General features: G+C 47.7%; 2 protein-coding genes across 4 annotated transcripts in view; both read left to right on the plus strand.

Moving 5' to 3' along the window:
- LOC100768553 (glutathione S-transferase theta-1) overlaps window positions 1-20,719 on the plus strand; it is a 36,705-nt gene that overhangs the window by 6,060 nt on the left and 9,926 nt on the right. Inside the window, exons 2-4 of one of the 3 annotated variants that reach the window (XM_027394226.2) lie at window positions 15,986-16,094; window positions 17,288-17,375; window positions 18,074-18,224. In XM_027394226.2, the coding sequence (XP_027250027.1) occupies window positions 15,986-16,094; window positions 17,288-17,375; window positions 18,074-18,224 (348 nt within the window). Of the gene's footprint in view, window positions 1-15,982; window positions 16,095-16,640; window positions 16,643-17,287; window positions 17,376-18,073; window positions 18,225-20,719 lie in introns of those variants that run through there. The other 2 variants (XM_035451026.1, XM_035451028.1) reach the window with 2 other exon arrangements.
- On the plus strand, window positions 1,994-7,718 carry LOC100765742 (glutathione S-transferase theta-4). The gene is made up of 5 exons (XM_027394227.2): window positions 1,994-2,105; window positions 3,609-3,696; window positions 5,043-5,193; window positions 6,029-6,205; window positions 7,523-7,718. Exons 1-5 carry the CDS (start codon window positions 1,994-1,996, stop codon window positions 7,715-7,717), a joined length of 723 nt encoding a protein of 240 aa, XP_027250028.1. The 3' UTR covers window position 7,718.

Genomic DNA, 20,719 nt, shown 5'->3' on the forward strand with positions numbered 1-20,719 from the left:
ACATTCACCACTCTCTTGTTCCTGACTTTAGAAGCGATGTGACCGCCTGCCTCAAGACCCTTCCTCTATGGCTTTCCACCATGATAGACTACGAGACTAAGTAAATTTTTTCTTTCGTATCTTGTCTGGTCAAGTGTTTTATTGCAGGAAAGAGGAAATTAACTAATATAGCCATAAAGCCTAAAGCCACACTGTGGCCTCATCATGCACCTCTAGTGACCCTTTTCCACAGTTCCCAGGTGCACAGTGTGATCTGTGTTGCTTTGATCAAGACCAAGGAGTTTCTGGGCTCATGCATGGTACAGTCTGGTGGTTCACACTCTGAGCATCCTCAGCGTTGCCCCTTTGCTCCCTCAATCCCTCCAGTGTGTTAGCTTCCCATCACTATAACAAAATACCCTAGACAGTTAATTCATAAAGAAGAAAGGGAATCTGGAGAGACGGCTCAGCACATAAGGGTAAGTACTGCTCTTGCAGGGGAGCAGGGTTCAGTTCCTAACACCCGTGTTGGGCCGCTTACAACCACCTGTAACTCCAGCTCCTGGGGGTCCTATGCCCTCTTATGGATTCCATGGGCATCTTCACTCATACATGCACAAGCCTCCTCCCCCACATGTACACCATCTCAAAATAAAAATAAATGTTGAAGAAGAAAAAAAAAAAAAAACAGCGGAGCATTGGTGGCGCACGCCTTTAATCCCAGCACTTGGGAGGCAGAGGCAGGCGGCTCTCTGTGAGTTCGAGGCCAGCCTGGTCTCCAAGAGCTAGTTCCAGGACAGCTTCCAAAGCCACAGAGAAACCCTGTCTCGGGGAAAAAAAAAAAAAAAAGCATTCTATATTATGTGTTTTGCCTGCATGTCTATCTGTGCACCACATGTGTGCCTGGTGCCTGCAGAGGCCAGAAGAGGACAATAGACATTGTGAAACTGGATTACAGATCATGGTGAGCCTCCATGTGGGTGCTGGGAATGGAACCCAGTTCCCCTGGAAGAGCAACTAATGCTTTTAACCACCAGGACATCTCTCCAGCCCTTAAACATTTTTAAAGGAAAATAGGCTGTGTTGGCTCAAAATTTTAAAGAGCTAGAGTCATGACTGGGAGGACCCATTGCTTTTAAGCCTCGTGTGTGTGTGTGTGTGTGTGTGTGGTGTGTGTGTGTGTGTGTGTGTGGGTGTGGGTGGGTGTGGGTGTTAGATATGATGGGCAGTGCATGCGGCAAAGAGAAGTGTTGACCTCATGACCAGGAAAAAAAAAAAGAATGAAAAAAAAAAAAAAAGAAGAAAGAGGAGACTACAGTCCCCTTCAAGAAAATGTTCTCAATGAACCAAGGCCTTCTAGCAGGACTTATCTTTCTTTATTACCTTCAGTACTAGGGATGGAGCATGGGCTTCCTATATGCTACAACCTAAACACTCCACCTCTGGGCTATATGACCAGCTCTACAGGCCCCACCTTTTAAAGTTCCCGCTTCTATACCTTTAATGCATGGCCTTCAGAGGTCATTCAAAACCCAAGATACAGCACCCACCTCTTTCCAATCCTTTCCCAATCTCATTTCAGAGTAGATCCACACACACACCCGTACCCCAATCTTTTGTTCAGGACAAAACTCAACCCCTTATCTTTTTCTCATTCTGGACATGCAAAGCCCTCTTCATCCTCTTCTGCAGAGAAGGCCTGGCCCTGGGGATGCTCCAACATGAGCCCTTCTCAGGCAGATGCCTGTGAGGTTGAGACAGAGCACACGCTCAATAGGAACCTTGCCAGCCCTCTGGCAGGGCCTCTCGACACCCCTAAGTCTCCTCAGAATCTTTGCTATTGTAAGAATTCCAGGTCCCCTGGCCTCATGAGAACATCAAGGGGCATAAGTTCCAGAATGCAGGGTCATTAGCTCTGGTGGGAAAGGGCCTAAAGCCAGGTGCTCAGGCTAGCCACCGGCCCAGGTTGGTGGTCTGCCCACTGTGGCTGTGGGGGCTCAGCACACATCTCAGCATGGGCCTGGAACTCTACATGGACTTGTTATCAGCACCTTGCCGCGCTGTCTACATCTTTGCCAAGAAAAATGGCATTCCCTTTGAATTCCAATTTGTGGATCTACTAAAAGGTCAGTCCTCGGTGTTGCCAGCAGGCCTGGTCCTGATGTGCTGCCAGGTCACCCAGTGAGAGTGTTTCTGAGGGTCAAGGGTCAACAAGAGAAGCAGAGGTGAAACCTACCTTACCTAGTCACCATGAGTGACAATCTCCCTGTTGGGGTGAGTAGGATCTTTGTGGGTAAAGGGAAGAGAGATGATAGGAGAGCCTCAGACTTTGAGCCAGAGTTTTTGCCATGACCTTTGGAGGTCTCACATCTTGTTATCTGTGGCACCCACTAACCAGGCTGGTGCAGGACACAGACCCACTACCATGTGACAGTGCATATGGTACTCAGTCTGTGCCCACCCTCCCCCAGTCTGTGCCCACCCTCCCCCAGTCTGTGCCCACCCTCCCCCAGTCTGTGCCCACCCTCCCCAGTGTTCAAACCTGCTCTAAGATTAGGACTGTGTCTTAGTAATAAAGCACTTTTGTCTATCATGCCACAAGCAAGACCCTGGGTTTGATCCCCAGCTTGTGCATGTACATACATACACAAACACACACACACACACGCACGCATGCACGCACGCACGCATGCATGTACAAATAAAGAAGAAGGAAAAGAAGGAGGAGAAAGAAGAAAAATATGAAAAACAAATGTGCTCAAGGTTGCACGGACCCCACACCCCACGTGAGGATCAGTGGACCGACCAGGATGCACGACACTAAGGAGTCTCTAAAATTCATCTCCAAGAGACATGGCCTCTAAACCAGGCAACAGATGTGGAAGCTGCAGAAATGGATGAGGTGTGGTGGAGCTCCAGAAGGGTTTCCGCTTGCAAATATTTGGTCAGCAGGGTTAATATTCCTGCTTGCTGTGGAGTGCTCTGTAGATATTGAGGGACCTTGGGTGCATTTGCAGGGTTCCCTGAGCATCAAGATTCAGCTCCCTTCAAAGGGGAGAGGTAATGAGACCGAAGGCAGCAGCAGTTAGGTCCCTAGGGCTGAGGCTGATTCACACAGGTTGTGGCTTCAGGCCTTGGGTGAAGGCTGAACTTCTAGCTTCTGGGAGCCAAAGGGCTGTCTTGATCCCTGGAAAAGGGAGTCACAAGGGCTGGGGTGTGGGAATCTGGGAGGAGGGAACTTTCTTTCTTTTATTTTAATTTTTATTTTTTAATTTTTATTTTTTATAGGTCTTTTTAAAAAATTTTTATTTTATTAGTTCAAATTAGGGACAAGCTTGCTTCAGATGTCAATCCCTTCTCCCTTTCCCTCCCCTCCCTCCCCAACATCCCATATGCCCCTAGTCATCCCCCTCCACTCCCCAGGCAGGGTAAGGCCCTCAAAAGGGGCTGAGGGACCTTTTTAAATTCATCTCCCTCTGCCACCCCCCCATGATATCTCTGCTTTCCCCTGTGACCTGGGGCAAGCCATGTGGTCCTTCAGGCCTCAGTTTCTCTCTTTTGTCTCTAGAAGCCCAAGTTCTCTTTTCCCTGGGGTCCCCAAAGCCCCAGACCCTCCCTGCCCCCTTCAGGTCACCACCATAGCAAGGAATACATGGAAATCAACCCCCTGAGGAAGCTCCCCAGCCTCAGAGACGGAAAGTTCATCTTATCTGAAAGGTAAGGGCCCTGGCTCGCCCTGGGAGACTCAGTGGGAACACACCTGCCAGCACTCATTAATTTCTTTATTTACCAGGACAAGGCAAGGGCTCTCTATGCAACCTTGTCTAGTCTAGAACTCACTATGTAAACAAGGCTGGCCTCAAACTCAAAGAGATCCATCTGTCTCTATATCCCAAGTACTAGGATTAAAGGTGTACACCACCAGGTCTGGCCTACTTATTTATTTTTAAGCTACAGAAAATTTTACACACACACACACACACACACACACACACACACACACACACACACGGAGAATGAATAATATCCAAGAGTTCAACAAACCCACACATCTGACTTCTAGCCTCTGTGGCTATCAATCCACTTTGCCTCGTCTATACCTCACTCTGTTCCTCCTCCTTCCAGACACTCCATCATTTTACCCATGAATTCTTAGAAATAACCACTAAGAAATGAAGACTGTAATACATAGTCACCCAATACCATTATGACAATGAGTAAAATTATCAACCTTTCCCATATTTTATCCTTAAGCCAGATCATACTCAAATACCTGTCAAGTACCTGTTTTTCTCATAAATATTTGCTTGGTTCTCTCTTCTCTCTTTCTCTCCCCCGCTCCCTCCCACATGTATGTACATGAGTATTTTACCTACACACACACACACACACACACACACACACACAGAGAGAGAGAGAAAGAGAGAGAGAGAGAGAGAGAGAGAGAGAGAGAGAGAGAGAGGCAAAACACTCACACACAAAAACTAAATTAATTAAAAAAATAAAATTAACTCTGAACTTATCCCCACAGTCTCTCAGGCAGTTATTCTCTTCCCACCACCAAAATCATCCCTCCAATCACGTCTCCATTCAGCATTCTCAAGAAGTCCCCTATTCCCTCTGGAATCTTACCATTCTTTGCCCAGCCAGCATTGCTGCCCCCCCCCACACACACACACGGTTTCTCTGTGTAGCCCTGGCTGTCCTGGCACTCTCTCTGTAGATAATGCTGGTCTCCAACTCACAGAGATCCTCCTGTCTCTGCCTCCCAAGTGCTGGGATTAAAGGCATTTGCCACCACAGCTCGAAATTTGGAGGGGCGGAGGCATTGCCCTTCTTATGCCATTCATCAACTCCTGAGCACCCTTCAGGTCTTCCTCCGTGTCTTGCTGATTATTTGTCTGACATGTCAGCCTGGGGTAGACCTCCTAGAGCCTTTTGAGTCCCTCCTTCTCCTGCAGGAATTTAGCACCTAGGGCCTGCCTGTGGTTGAAGGCCATGCTGGGGTGGTGTCTGGGCTCTCAGAAGGTGTAAGCAGCTCCCTTGACTTGCCCTTTCTGTAGTGTGGCCATCCTCTTCTATCTCTGCCGCAAGTACAGTGCACCTTCCCACTGGTACCCACCAGACCTGCACATTCGCGCCCGTGTGGATGAGTTCATGGCCTGGCAGCATACAGCCATTCAGCTGCCCATGAGCAAGATACTGTGGATCAAGGTGAGTAGCCAAGCCTGGGGCCCAAAAACAGTCAGAAAGCCTGGTCCTGCTGACTGAGCCTCTTTTTCCCTGATCCCATGTCTGTCTACCTTTCAGAGCTACTGAGAGTGTGGGATGAACTGTTAAGTAGGAGCAAAGTTGGCAAAGGCAGAGGGCAACTAGAAAGGGCCAAGTAAGGACTCAGGTGACTTCATTTTGAATTAGAAAACATCAGTAAACTTAAAGGTGGCAACCAGCACACATATCACTACTTCTAATTCTCTGCTTGTGGTTTTAGTTCCTTTTCCATTGCTATAGTAAAATGCTCCAGGCCAGGTAATTTACGAAGAAAAGAGGTTTACTTAGCTCACAGTATAGAAAACAGGAAATCTAAACAGCATAGCACCAGCTCTGGAGAGGGCCTCATAGCAGATGCTATTACAGTGGAATCAAGTGCCTTACCCTAGCTCTGGCTTCCTGTCTTAGCAAGGCATCGCTCTTACTCTTTAGTAACAGCTTTCTGTCTTAAGTACTGTGTCCACCTCCATCCCAGTCAGACTCCATGTTTTTTAAAGAGTCTAGCCCCTATCATACTGCCACAAGGACTGGATTCTCAACACAACACTCCTTGGTGAGTGAGACATACTCAAACCACAGGATTCATTGTTATCCAGGCCTCTAAATCCATCTTAACACGTGGCCCTTGGTAACTGCCACTTGACAATGGCCCAAAAGGTGAAATTACTTTACATTCTTGGAGCTGTCCAAGTTTTATTTATCGGACAGGGAAACCGAAGCCTGGCAGAGGGATAGGGCTGGAGTCCTGCTCTGCATCTGCCCTTCTCTCCCTGCCCAGATGTTAATCCCAATGATCACAGGTGAGGTGGTTCCTGCGGAGAAGACAGATCGGGCACTGGAGGAGGTGAAGAAAAACCTACAACAATTTGAGGAGAAGTTTCTGCAGGACAAGATGTTCATCACTGGTGACAACATCTCACTGGCTGACTTGGTGGCCCTGGTGGAGATGATGCAGGTATGAGTGTGTGTGGGGGGGGAAGGGATGCGGGCGGGGGAGGGGGAAGGCAAGTCAAGGAAGAGGGAAGATATTTCTGTGACCAGGGACCAGAATCTGAAGATAGACCAAGAGAGGCAGGTGTGACCACCTTGAGAGTTGTGGGACCCACTTGGAAGTGACAGGTAGGAAAGAATCAGAGGTTTAGAATCTTCAGGGAGTATGGTGAAGAGCCCGAGGGAGAATCAGGGATGCAGAGAAAACCATGGTTATACAAGCTAAGATCCCAGATGCCTGCGTCTTCCGTTGTATTCTCCAGGAAGTATACACAGAGATTCCTGATGTTGTCTTTCTCAGTTGCCTCTTTTCCAGAGCTCCAGAGGCAACAGCATTAAAATAGCTCTGCCAACTCTGGGTCCGAGCAGTGCATCGCAGACAAACCTGGAGGGGTGCAGGCTTTTCATGTCTTTTACATGTGTGTTCAGTTCATGTGAGCTAACAGGTGTGTGCAGAATGGCCAATTTAGACATGTCCAATCTCTCTCTCTCTCTCTCTCTCTCTCTCTCTCTCTCTCTCTTTCTCTCTCTCTCTCTTTCTCTGTCTCTCTTAAGATAGGCTCTCATGCATCCCAGGTTGGCCTCAAACCTAGTTATTTAGTTGTAGAGGACCTTGAACTTTTAATACTCTTGCCAGCACCTCTGCAGTGTGGGAATTAGAGGTCTATAACACAATACCTTGTTTGTGGTGTGCATTGTGCATGCTATGTAAGTCCTCTATCTACTGAGCTACATGCCCAGCCCGTTGGCCAGTGTCTTGAGAGCCCATCATAGTTTCTGTCCAGTATGAAAAGTAGCAACTTTAGCGCATCAAGCAGGCTGGCTTAAAATCACAGAGATCCAACTGCCTCTGTCTCATGAATACAAGGATTAGGGGCATGTGCCACCATCACCCTGGGGTGCATATTACTTAATGAGGCAGCTAAACTGCTAAACAGGTTGCACGCTGAGCCTCCTCTTATTGCCCTTGTCCTGATCACAGAAGGAGGTCCAACATGGGAAGGGGCAGTTGAGCTCCATCCCTTCTTCCCTGGAAGAAGGCCTGATACAGAGAGAAGTGGGGGGGGGGCCTGGGGCAGGAGGCACCATCTTGGAACAGGACCTTCTATGCCTGTTTCACATAGACTTCGTAGTTTTGACACCTTGCCAAGAAGAACTCATCTGGGGGCAGCAGATGACCCCCTCTTTGCAAAGGCAGGTGCAGGTAACCCTTGAGGCTACAGAAGACCCAAATGTAGCTGGTGCCAATGCTGATCACAACTTCGTTTTTGTTTATCCATAGCCAATGGGGACTAACTACAATGTCTTCATCACCTCCAAACTTGCCGAATGGCGAATGCGGGTGGAGTTAGCCATCGGTTCTTCCCTCTTCTGGGAGGCTCATGACCGCCTGGTGAAGTTACCAGACTGGGACGCTTCGACGCTGGACCCTTCAATCAAGCAGAAGATGACTGAGTTTCTGCAGAAGTATAAGTAACTCTGGAAGCAGTTCATTCTGCAAGGTCTGTCTGTCTCTACCTTCTGAGCCTCTTCCCTCAGGGGAGACACCAAGAAACACTCTGTTCCTTTACCTAATAATAATAATAATAATAATAATAATAATAATAATAATAATAAAAAACCTGAAACAGTCACCATGGCTGTTATAAGGACAGTTGGTATCAGCAAAGAGCCTGTTATGGGAGCAGGTGGTAGTCTGAAGTCATCTTGGTTTCCAAAAAAATATAAGAGGCTGCAGAGATGCCTCAGAGGGTAAAGTGCTTGCTTCCTGTCTTGGTGAGTGTTTCTATTGCTGTGAAGAGACACCATGATCACAACAACTCTTATAAAGGAAAACAACACTGGGGTGGCTTGTTTGCATTTTTCTCAAGTTCACATGGAATATCCATCAGCGGACGCTATATGAACTCAATATAAATAAGTCTCAGCTTGCTGGGCGGTGGTAGCACACGCCTTTAATCCCAGCACTTGGGAGGCAGAGGCTGAGGATCTCTGTGAGTTCGAGACCAGTCTGGTCTACAAGAGCTTGTCCGAGGACAGCCTCCAAAGCCACAGAGAAACCCTGTCTCGGAAAAAAAAAAAAGTCTCAGCTTTAAGATGATTGAGTCATGAAAACTGTACTCTCTGAATAAAAATGGAATGAAATTAGAAATCATTAACAGGGCCAGTGAGATGGTACAGCACATAAAGGAGCCTGCTGCTAAACCAGATGACCCAAATAAATCTGGGAGACTCCCCAGGGTTGAAGGAGAGAACCCACTCTCAAGAGCTGTCTTCTAATCTACACACACACACACACACACACACACACACACACACACACACACACGAACATACATGCATAAAATAAAAATGCAATAAAATGTTTCCAAAAGGACTTAGTAACAGAAGGAAGATTAGGTGTAATAGAAGGAAGACTAGGTATGTGTGGGTCTAGGGAGATTGTTACACAGACATGAGAACCTGGGTTCAGATCCCCAGCAGTGCTGTGCTGTGGGCCTGTGACAGGAGGATCAGTGGGGCTCACTGGTTATCCAGTCTGGTTCAGGTTCAGGTTTAGTGAGCAAGGCCTGTCTCAAATAAAAACAAGAGGACGTGCTTGAAGAAGACACCCAATGTTGACCTTTATACACATAGTGCCTGTACGTGTGAACATGAAATGCATAAACACACACTCACAAAAAGAAAAAGGAAACTAGGAAGTTCACAATTTTGTAGAATTTAAGCAATGCCCCTCCCTATACAGACACTGACCAAGGAAGAAATAGCAGGGAAATTAACACCTTGAACACATAAAATGAAAGAACATACCCAAATTTATGGGACACAGTATAAGCAAAGCTCAGCTACACTGTATAGCTGTAAAGATATCAGTTAAAAAGGCACGATCTGGGGCTGGGGCGATGGCTCTGGGGAAATCAGCCAGTGACTGGAGGACAGACACTGCGTGACTCCATGTATATCTAAAATGGTCATATTTATGTACTATATTGATAGTTTGGTGAATGGGGAAAGTTACTTATTTTTAATTATATGTCTCTGTGTGCAATTGTTTGTGCGAATGTGAACATGTGTGTTGTGGTAAACCTGTGGAATTCAGAAGAGGGTGTCAGGTCTCCAGGAGTTACAGGCAGTTGTGAGCCACCTGGTATGGGTGCTGGGAATGCAGCTTCCCTAACCACTGAGCCACATACATACCCTGAGGGTCAGTGTTTAATGAGTGGAAAGCTTCAGTTTTCTAGGATGAGTAAGCTATAGGGATCTGTCACAAGGCATTGTCACACCCCCACACATTTGATGGCATCCTTGCAGAGCCAGCACTTGTCTAGCTGTGTGTCCTGTCCCCTGGATCCTGTGGACAGTAGGTGCTAAGCTCACCTGGGGCTTGGGACTTGTGTGAGTCAGCAAAGTTTGGAGCCCTGGCCATTGCAGTGCTGGGAGAGGAGGTCTGGGTCTTCTCTCAGACAAGGCTGGCCTGGCTACCCTCAGCCTTTTTGCCCCTAGACTCAAGAAGCCAGTTATGCTCAGCCCAAGCCTCCTCTACTCCCCACCCCTATCCTATGCTCCGTGTCCTGCCTCCACCTGCTGCTGCGATGTACTCTGTCCACACGCAGAGCCATTGGCAGAACATCTGTTTCTGACAAACACATACAAGACAGTTGACCCTGATCTAAGAACCACAGTTTAAGTAGTAAGCAGCTAGGCCACCCAGCCATTCAGTGGCTTCTGTATTCGTTGCTTTTCTTGTGTTAGTGGCAAAAAAAGGGACAGAGCTTACTTTATTTTGGTTTGAAGGTGGAGAAAGCATGGAAGTGTGAGGGTGAGGAAACGGAAGTGAACCCTCGTGCCCAGCTTTCTCTACCCTTTTATTGCTGAAGTGCAGCCTACTGTAGGGTAGACCCTCCCACTCCAATTAACTCAACTTGGAAACTCCCTCTCAGACATGCCCAGAAGTTGGGTGACTCTAGATCTTGTCAGGTTGACATATTAACCATCACAGTTTCTTATTAAAAATTGCAGGACTCCAAATGGGGAAAAGACCAAGGATCAGAAAGCATCGAAGAGTAGATGCCAGTAACCAGATCTCCCCCTGCACACACTACACAGCTGAATCTCACGGTGCCTTGGCTGGTAGGGGCTGCAGTAGTGGGTGGGAATTCTGGAAGGAAAAGCACATTCCCTTGAGTTGAACTTGTCTTCCTAGGGGTGGGATTGACCCTTAAAGGAGGAGTCAGTAGCAGGTCTCTGCCCAGTGGATAGATTCCATCTCTCTATCACCCCCATACCTGAAGAGGTATCCCTAAAAGTATGTAGGATATTGGTGGTGGGGGGGGATGGCTCTAACCCATTTTTATCATGAAAATCTAGAGATCTATTTCCAAAGTTGCTCACCAGGAGGGATTAATCTTTGGGCCCAGGTTTGAGCTTTTATTGTGTATACTGTCTAGGCACAGATGTTCATTCAGGAGGAGATAAGAGCCAAGAGCTCCCACTTGGCATTTCTTGGAGAGACTCAAGGACATTTTTGGGCCCCGGACATTTTTGGGCCCCGGCTCTGATCTTTCTTTTCTGTTTGTACCACCTGTTTTCATTATTCCCCCTCTGAAGAGGTCACCCCAACTGCCACTTATGAAGTTTGGATGACAACCAAACTTGACTTCTTCCTACTGAGTGGGGTTGTCAGATGGGGCAGGGAGGCACCTCTCTCTAGTGTACTTTATTGTAATTGATAGTGCAGTGAAACCACTTATGGGTAGAAAGAGCAGTTTAGTGGGGATCAGATGGCCACAGTTATCCCTTTGTGTGTGAGTGTGGGAGGGGTCAGAGAGAAGCAAAATGTCAGAAAGGCAGGAAGATTTTATGTGATAGTCAACAGGCTTGGAGTCTGTGATCTGATACTAGCTGTTACGATTGACCTGGAGCTTAAGATGTCCTTTCCCAACCTTTGCCTTGATCTTTGGGAATGGATCAAATAAGGCTCCTGGCAAACAGAAACCTGACTTCAGGCTTCTGTTTACCCAATCAAAGTCCTTCTGCTTAGGACATTGTCATCAGCACTGCTATTTTGGAGTTCTAACACTTATCTGGGAGAACCTAAAATCTATATCAATAGTTGCTCTTGTATAATAGCCAGGTGTAGAGAGGAAGGGAAGTCTGTGACTGGCACCTGGATGAAGATGAGAAGTGAAGGGAAGTGTCAGTATTATGTCCTCAGCGGAGAAACTGGAGGAGCTAGACCAGAGGCTATTTCCAAAATGTTTACTTTAAAGTCCTTTAGATCTCCCAATGGGCTCACAAGAGCATCCATGTGCTCCGTTCCTCCCCCGTTTTCTTTTGGTCTCCAAGATGGGGCTCGGCTCTAAAGTATGAACCAAGGATGTGTGTTCAGGCACGATGACAACTGTTGGAGTGACAGATTTACAGCGTAAGTCCCTCTCCAATGGCTTCTGGAGGTGGAGGAGAGGAAATTTAGCCATCGTTTGATTTTTTTTTAGGTTGAAACAAAAGTGGCTCTCTCTCTCTCTCTCTCTCTCTCTCTCTCTCTCTCTCTCTCTCTCTCTCTTGGGTGTAGGTAAGTACTGTTGTTTTTGTTTTGTTTTGTTTTTTTGAGACAGGGTTTCTCTGTATTGTTTTGGAGCCGGTCCTGGAACTCACTCTGTAGACCAGGCTGGCCTCCAACTCACAGAGATCTGCCTGCCTCTGCCTTCTAAGTGCTGGGATTAAAGGTGTGAACCACCAACACCTGGCGGTAAGTACTGCTGTGTTCAATTGAGCTGAAGTATTGATGCCCTATCATCGTATTTGGGCAGCATTTTTTTTAATCGAGAAGAAAGTCATTAGTGAGAAATAGTTGACTAAACAACATTACCTGTAGTTTAGCCTAATGTCTGAGAGGTGTGTGTCAACATTCAGGCATTATGCTGGCCTGCCCCCTGTCACCTGGCAGGATGTGCTTGCCAGGACTCAGGCAGTACTCTTACCTGCTTGGGGGTCCTGACAACACCTTCAGCTACTTTACTACAGCTAACCCCCTTTAAAATGCTTTAAAAGGCAAGGCCACTTGCCTCCTCTCTCTCTGCCCCCTCTCTCTGTCTCCTGGTGTCTGCCTCTCTGCCTCTCTGTGTCTGCCTCTCTATCTGTCTGCATCTCTGTACCCCCCTCTGTGTCTCTGTCTCTCTGTCTCTCTGCATCTCTCTCTCTCTCTCTCTCTCTCTCTCTCTCTCTCTCTCTCTCTTTTCCCAGGAGGCCTCTATGCTCCCTTTCTCTCTTCCCTCTCTCCCTTCCCCTCTCCAATAAAATTCTCCTCATGAGTGGTGTCTGAATGGCGTGAGTCCTTCCCACCATTTTTTAGATGCTAACAATGTGACCCTTTGGATGGCTGGGGAAACATACCGATCATTTTCATCATTGGCTATACTTTCCTATTGGGTGTTAGCCTGTCCTTTACCAGTTGTTCCATCTCTGTAAAAATAAGCCGAAAGCCTTGCTTGACTGTGGCTTTGCTGGGAAGGAGGAATTGTTCTCCCCGTGTTGACCCTTCTCTTTGTAGAACTGGACACTTGTTAGAGTCTGCACAGCCACATCTCCATTGACTCCCTGAACAAAAGAACAGGTGACTCTCCAGGGATAAAGGGCATTTTGAGGACGAATCATAGTCTCAAGACCTAATTGACTGTGGAGAGCAAGAAGCAAAGTGTTTTCCCTTTCATCCCTCTGAGCACATCAGTATGCCCCCATATTTAGTTACCAAATATCTGGAAGGCTGGTTACACCAGTGTGGTATTTTAACTACTGAGCAAGGGAGCTTATGAGCATACAAATGTGTAACAAGGAAATTTAGCCACAAGGGTTATTGTTTGAGCCCCCATGTCCCCGACGGAAGCTTTCCAGCTCTTACAGGGACAGTGAATTCTTCCAGGCATCTTCCCAAGGAACTAACACAGAGAGGAGGGGAAACAAGAAAAGCAGCCCGGGGTTTTATTCATGCTAGCGATGCTTGGAGGCACCCCCTTCCAAGTCTATCTCAAGAAAGATACTGGCGAACTAATGGTTCTTCTCTCAGATTCCTCTTGGGTTTGGCTTGGAAAGTACTGACCTTGAGAATTCTTGGATGAGCCCATAGAGTGATAGTGTCTGGTGGTACAGGAATGGGTTTCTCTGCCAATAAATAATTAAAAGTCAGGAAAGCAGCGTTACTCGGAATCGTGGAGAGTCCCTGCAGAGACCTAATATCTCCAGTCTCATCAATAAAGTCAAGGACAAAGACCAGACTCAGAATTTTAAGGACCATTTTAAAGAATTATTTTGTTTTCTGTGTATTGGTGTTTTGCCTGTATGTATATGTAACACGATTAATAAAAACCCAGAGACAGATACTGGTATTGAAGCTGAAGGTCAGAAAAGCAAAGCAGCTAGAGAGTTCTTATCTCTATCAAGGATGGGTGATCCTGTCCTCAGTGTGACTACAGACTGAATACCCACTGAGACCCTGAGTTCCTGTCTTATACACCTCTCAAGTGCTGGGGTTAAAGGCATGCACCACCACCACCCAGCTTCTAGAGCTAACTAGTGTGGCTGCTGGGATTAAAGGTGTGGGCCACCACTGCCAGGCCTCCATGGCTGTGGCTAGCTTTGCACTATCTAGGAAAGCTTCATTAGATCATAAACAAAATATCACCACATGTGTATCTATGCACTGTATGTGTGCCGGGTACCCACAGGGGTCAGAAGAGGGCCTGGAGTCCTCTGGGACCATAGATAAACAAGCAGTTGTGTTAGTGGGTGCTGAGGTTTGAACCCAGGCCCTCTAGAAAGGCAGCCTGTGCTCTTAACCTCTGACCCATCACTTTAGCTCTGAGAACCATTTATTAGAGTTAAAAAAAAAAAAAAGAACCCAGGGCAAGCATGCTATTAGTCTCACAGCTCCCAGAAGAAAGGAGGAAAATGGAGACGAACGAATGCCACAGTGCTTGAGGCTACGTGGCATGGAGGTCAGCCACTTGGCATCAGGGAGCCACAGGGTCAGGAGGACAACTTTAGACCAGGAGCCGGGAAGAGTGCAGAGTGCTAGCTAGGGAGTTTAAAAGCGTACCCCCCAAAATCATTATTACTAATTTCCACTCTCTTTGCATAAATAATTCTTTTTTAGTTTTTAAAATTATTTATTATTATTATTTGTGTGTGTGTGTGTGTGTGTGTGTGTGTGTGTGTGTGTGTGTGTGTGTGTGTTTGCACATGTGCATGCTGCAAGAGGCCAGAAAACATCGGATCCCCCAAAGCTGGAATTTTTGGGAGTTGTGAGCTACCCAGTGTGAGTGCTGGGAGCTGACCTCTGGTCCTCTGCGACAGCAGCAAACGCTCTCCACAGCTGAGCCATGTTTTCAGCCCAGAAGAAATATTTTTTATGCTATAGAAGATGTCATGCCCCTGCTGACAATTTCACTTGGACTTGTCTTAAGATAGCGGAAACACTGATACCATTTGACTAGATGGGAGTCAGGCTCTGAGTGGGAGGGGCGGAGGGGTGGGGGTGGTGTCCTTTAGTGACAAGGTGCCCACCAAGGGCTTATGGCTCAGCAGGTGAGTCCAGAGTGCTGGGCTTTCAAGGGCTCTAGCCTACCAATCATTTTAAAGAGGGAGAAACTGCAGCTGAAAGGAAGGAAGACCAAAGCCCAGTGTGATGGTTTGAATATTGATGATACCCCTAAATTCATTTGCTGGAAATAGTATTAAGAGGTGGGGCCAGCCAGGCGTTGGTGGCACATGCCTTTAATCCCAGCACTCGAGAGGCAGAGGCAGGTGGATCTCTGTGAGTTCGAGACTAGCCTGGTCTACTAGAGCTAGTTCCAGGACAGCCTCCAAAGCCACAGAAAACCCTGTCTCGAAAAACAAAAAACAAACAAACAAACAAACAAACAACAACAACAATAATAAAAAGAGGTGGGGCCTTTGTGGGAGGGATTAAATCTGGGGATTCCAATATCTTTCATTAAAGGGGTCTGTCTGTGTGCTCCTTCCACTGATGTGTGGGTGCCGCAAAGAGTTGCTCACCTTCAAGCAGTGGGCTAGCTTTGACTAGACATGGAGCTGCAGGAGCTTTGGTCTACCAGTACATCCATGTTCAAAAACTACACCTAAGGCGCTTTGCTATCACAGCCCAAAGGCGGCTAGGATGCCCGAGGAATAGAGAACCTAGCCCTCTCAGGAGCAGGAAGGCCAACCTTGTCAAACGTTGGGGCTGCGATTGGAATGTCACCAGGGATCACAGCATACTGAGCACAGTCGGAACCTTTGTTGCTTGCTGGCATCCATATCTTTGGTTTGTAGGCCTAGGAGGAACCTGCTGAAGGTAGACTTTTTGTGTCTGTCAAGCAATACCTTAGTTTTCCCATTGGAGAAACGGGGATGATTGGAAATTTTAACACGCTAGCCAGGGTGAGGATGCCTTTGACGACATTTTGCCATCCAATAAACCAGTCACAGAAGGACTAGGAGCCGGCCCCTTTGCACTTCCTCTAAGGGGAGGCCAGCAGTCTTTTCTGTCTCGCCCGGTGCTAGACTCTGGGTGCCTGTCTCTTGGAACCCAGGTGCAGGTTCTCTCCTCTTTAGAAAGAAGGGCCGGGCTCCGGGGTCCGCCCAGTGGAGGCGTGGCCATACTTGGCCTAGACGCGACTTCAGACACAGCTTGGGTTTCTTTTTGAGAGTCTAGTCAGTCACGGAATTAGTTCCCGCCGCCTGTGCCATGGTCTTGGAGCTCTACCTGGACCTGCTGTCGCAGCCCTGTCGCGCCATCTACATCTTCGCCAAGAAGAACGGCATCCCGTTCCAGATGCACACGGTGGAGCTGCGCAAGGGTGGGCAGGGCCTGGGCTTTGCAGAGCTGAGAGATGGGAGGCAAGGGGAGCTTAGCGGATTCCTTTGGGAACCGTCTCCTTCCTAGGCCTTTTCTGGTTTAGGGACCAAGTGAGAAAAGAGCCACCAGGGAGATCCGTGGTTCAGGACTCCCGCAAACTCTGCCGCCCCGTCGAAGAGACGGCCAGGGCATGCTGAAACCCAGTATCATGTAGACCTGGCAATTGAAACGGGTGCAGTTTGGGCCTGGATCTCCAGAGAAGCTGGGGCGGGGAAAGGGCTAGGAGAGTAAATGCGGAGATCGGAATAGTTAGCCTCTCATTTTCTCCAGTGCTGAGATGAGCCTTTCCAACTGCCTCTCTTCTCCACCCTGGCATGTTGGAATCCCTTTTGTCTTTTCTTTTCCAGCCTCCCTCATTGCTCTCTGCCTCTCTTGTTTGTGCTGGGGAGAGAGGCTGCTGTGTGGGGTTTGCTGCAGCCTCCTCCCCGCTGGCTGCAGAAGGAGCCCCTCATCCTGGCAAGACAGGGAGGGTTGTAGCAGAATGAAGGTGTTTCTTAAGGTGCCCCCGTACTTGAGGCGAATGAAGGTGCTGCTTAAGGGCCGTCTCCATGCTGACTCACCGCTAGTCTTTGCGTCTGAAACTTCACTTTTCACGATCATCTCTGGGGACAGTGCACTTAACCCCCGACACGCGCTGCCCCTGCAGAGTCTGATGTAGGGGGTTGTGGGGTGGGGGACCGACAAAGAGATATCCAAGTTGGCCGTCAAAAATAAGGTTGCAGAGGGAGACAGATTTCCACCAGGAGAAGAAGGGAGGATGACAGCCCTCCATCTGATCCAGGGCACGGAGATGTATTGGGTGGAGCAGCAAGGAGACAATCTTAGAAACGCTCATCTGGCTAATCAACAGGAGGCCAAACAAGGTTAATTCAAGCAGAAACCAGTGTTCCAGGGGACACTGGGAGCACTTTTCAGAGCTGCCAGAGGGGCAAGTCCCACAGAGTGTGAAGTCTGTTTTAAATCAAGGGCAGCTTCCTCCCCTCTTACAGCATCCCTGCCTGCCCTTCCCATCTAGCAGGTAGCCTAGTTCCAACAAGAACCATGAATTTAGTGTTTGGCATCCTAGGACCTTGGCCCAGCCTATCAAAGGCCCAGCGTTCCATTCCCATCCCTCTCATACTGGACTATCCGCAGGTGAGCACCTCAGCGACGCATTTGCTCAGGTGAACCCCATGAAGAAGGTGCCAGCCATGAAGGACAATGACTTCACCTTGAGCGAGAGGTAACAGGCCCTGTGGGCTTTCAAAAAGCTCTCCTGGAACCAGCCTGTTGTAAACCTGCATGCCATAAACATCTTTGCTACTTGACTTGTCTGAGAGTGACTCTCAGTACTCTGTATTGTCTACTTTGGGAAAGAGGGGGCCTGGTGAATCTGCTCAGTTTCAGGGACTTTCTTTAAGGGGCATACCCACAGGAAGGAGTGCCTTGAACTGGGGGGAAACTGTTATACATGTGTACACCCCACTCTTCCCGGTAACTGTAGCCCAATACCAGGGTGCTCCAATTCCAGACAGAAATTTTCATATGACCACAAAGCAGCCTGTCTTCAGTGTCCTCTAGAGTCCGTCTACACAGTATTGGCTGTTGTGATGCCTGTGTTGGGTTCACACAGATCCATGGAAAGAAGACTCAGAAAGATCAGAAAAGGTAGGGGTTGGAGAGATGGCTCAGTGTTTAAGAGCATTGGCTGCTCTTCCAGAGTTCCTGAGTTCAAGTCCTAGTGAACCAGAAGGCTGCTCACAACCATCTGTAATGAGATCTGGTGCCCTCTCTGGCCTGCAGGGATACATGCAGACAGACACCCATATACATAAAATGCATTTAAAAAGTCTTAAGAAAAGATTCTAAAAGGTACTGGGCATCGAGTCTAAAAGGTACCTGTGGTGTTTGACCAGCTGCCTTGCTTCCCTGCTCACACAGTGTGGCCATCCTACTCTACCTAACGCACAAGTATAAGGTTCCTGACCACTGGTACCCCCAAGAGCTGCAGGCCCGGGCTCGTGTGGATGAGTACCTGGCATGGCAGCACACAGCCCTTCGGAGAAGCTGCCTCCGGGCCCTGTGGCATAAGGTAAGACTGGAAATGTAGGGGAAGGGAGGAGAGTAAAGATATCACCCCAGAGAGACTCAGGAGGCCATAACAAATTATTTTCAGTTTGGTATTTTTCCCATGTCTTGCCTTTAGTTTCACTAATCCTATTGTGCCCAGGTTGTTATTCAATACCATCTTTATATGAGACATTTGTTTTTTATTTGTAGAAATACCATTTGGTTGTTTTTGTAGAGTTGCTTTTTCTCAGTCCAAATTTAACAACTTTTCAGTCACTTTGTGTTATCTTCTATTTGAAAATTTTTACTATATTTGTTACTGCTGCTTAATCTTTTTGTTGTGAATATGTCCCGGGAGTCACCTGATGTATAAGGAAGTCAGAGGACAGCTTTGGGAAATCGGTACTCACCTTCCATCTTGGTGAGGCAGACTGTCCTTTGTCTCTGCTGCTGTGGTGTGTACTCCAGGCTATCTGACCTCTGACCTTTGAGCATCTCCTCGGCGGTTCTCCTGTCTTGGGCGGTTCTCCTGTCTCTGCCTTCCATCTCACTGTTGGAAAGTTGGGGTTCCACTACACCTGGCTTTTTAGGTGGGTTCCGGGGATTGAACTGAGGTGGTCAGGGTGTCAGGCTTGCCCGGCTATGACTTTCACCTGAGCCATCTCCCGGCTTCTAGTACTGTTCCTGAAATGTCCTCTTCAGTTGGTTGGTACTGTAGCTTAGTGGTAGAGCGCTTGTGTAAAAAGCACAGTGTCTTAGGTTCAAGTCTCAGCATCTGGGGTGTGTGAGTGTGGGGGGTGTGTGACTGTGTGTGCATGTGTGAGCGAGTGTGTGTCCTTTGTCAGTACATTTCAGCACTCAAGTCCTCTATGGGTCTTTTTCTACTGATTTTTTTTCCATTCTTGATTACGGGGCACATTTCCCTTCTGCCTCACACGTTTCATGGTTTCATGAATTACTATTCCATGCAGTATATTGCATGCTAGCACAGCCGAAAATAATATAAAGGAATTTTTTTTTAAGGTCAAATAACAACCACATCTTGAAGGTAGGATTGGGTTACCAACTGGCAGGTCTTTGGAATCTAAGCATAGAAAGTAGCCTGGCGATGCAGGGGATGGGAAGAAGGGGTGAAGACACCAGTCACCCCAAAGGGCCCAGATGGCATCAAGTTCTCCTTTTCAGTTCTAGTGTCTTCCACTGTCTTATCTTTGCTCTCACTGATCCTTCATGTCTAGGTTATTGTTAATAATCCTTTTTTTCTGAGATTTTTCATCTTTCAAATGTATTTTTCATTTTTAGGAATTCTATGTATTTAGCCACAAGACGGGGCACCCTTGACAGATATCCTTGTGGGAGTTCTAAAGGGAGCCAGGCGAGGAAAGTTAGGTGACCCTGCTAAGAATGGGGGAGTTAATGTTTAATGGAGATAGATGGAGACAGATGGCAGCGATGGTTACCCGGCAATGTGAGCAGACGTAGCTTTGTACACTGAACTTCGTACTTCGAGGTACAGCTCGTGAAACACGGAGTTGCCCATCTCAAAGTCAAACAAACTCAAGTTGGCAGAGGCTGTGAGAAAGGAGTCTTCGTGAGCTGGGTATAACAGAAGCCTGTAATTCTGGTGTTCGGGACTGAGGCAGGAGGATAACTGTGAGCTTGAAGTCAGTCTGTGCCCCGATAATTTTCCATCATTATCATCATCACCTCTGGAGGATTTGACAGTCTTCCTTTTGTACATATATGGTTCCCAAACAAGAATGTAGACAAAGCACACACACACACACACACACACACACACACACACACACACACACACACAATCCCCCCAAAAATGTAAGGGGAGGGAAGAGAATATGAACCGAGCACATTCATCACTCTCTGTGTGGATGCAATGTGACTGTCTCCCTCCAGCTCCTGCTGCCATGACCTTCCCATCATGACAGTTGTATACCGGAACTGTGAGCCTGGTTTCCTTAAGTTCCTTTCGGGAGAGCGTTCTATCATGACACACACACACACACACACACAAAAAAAAAAAATCAGACAGATGCCATTTAGCTGCCTGTGGCTTTGGCTGTTGAGTGACCTGGACCAGTCATTCTTCAGTGACAGTGCTAAGTGGGAGGTGGCTAGGAGAGGGGAAAGTATAGAAGACAGATAAGAAAGCTGGAGTCACGAGGTCCTGCACAAGCTGTGTCTTACGCCAAGCAAGCTTATTAAGGAGTACAGCATCTTCTACACCATTTCCAGGGGAGACACAGAACAGAGTGTCATTCCATCGGACAAAGTCAGCAGTAGGCTAATCAAGCAATGTTGCACAAAGGAAACACAGGGTACCTCAAGAGCATTGCAGACCAAGCACATAGCGGCCTTGGGACTGATAACTACAGTCTCTTCATGGGGAAAAGCCAAGATTCCAGGAACTGAAACCTTAACTCCTTCGAGGTCTGGTTCTCAGCCCCAAACTGGCCTTGCCCGTTTGGGCAAGACACAAGACACAAAACAAAGGTCCCC

Source organism: Cricetulus griseus, assembly GCF_003668045.3.
Source record: "Cricetulus griseus strain 17A/GY chromosome 1 unlocalized genomic scaffold, alternate assembly CriGri-PICRH-1.0 chr1_0, whole genome shotgun sequence".
Lineage (NCBI taxonomy): Eukaryota > Metazoa > Chordata > Mammalia > Rodentia > Cricetidae > Cricetulus > Cricetulus griseus.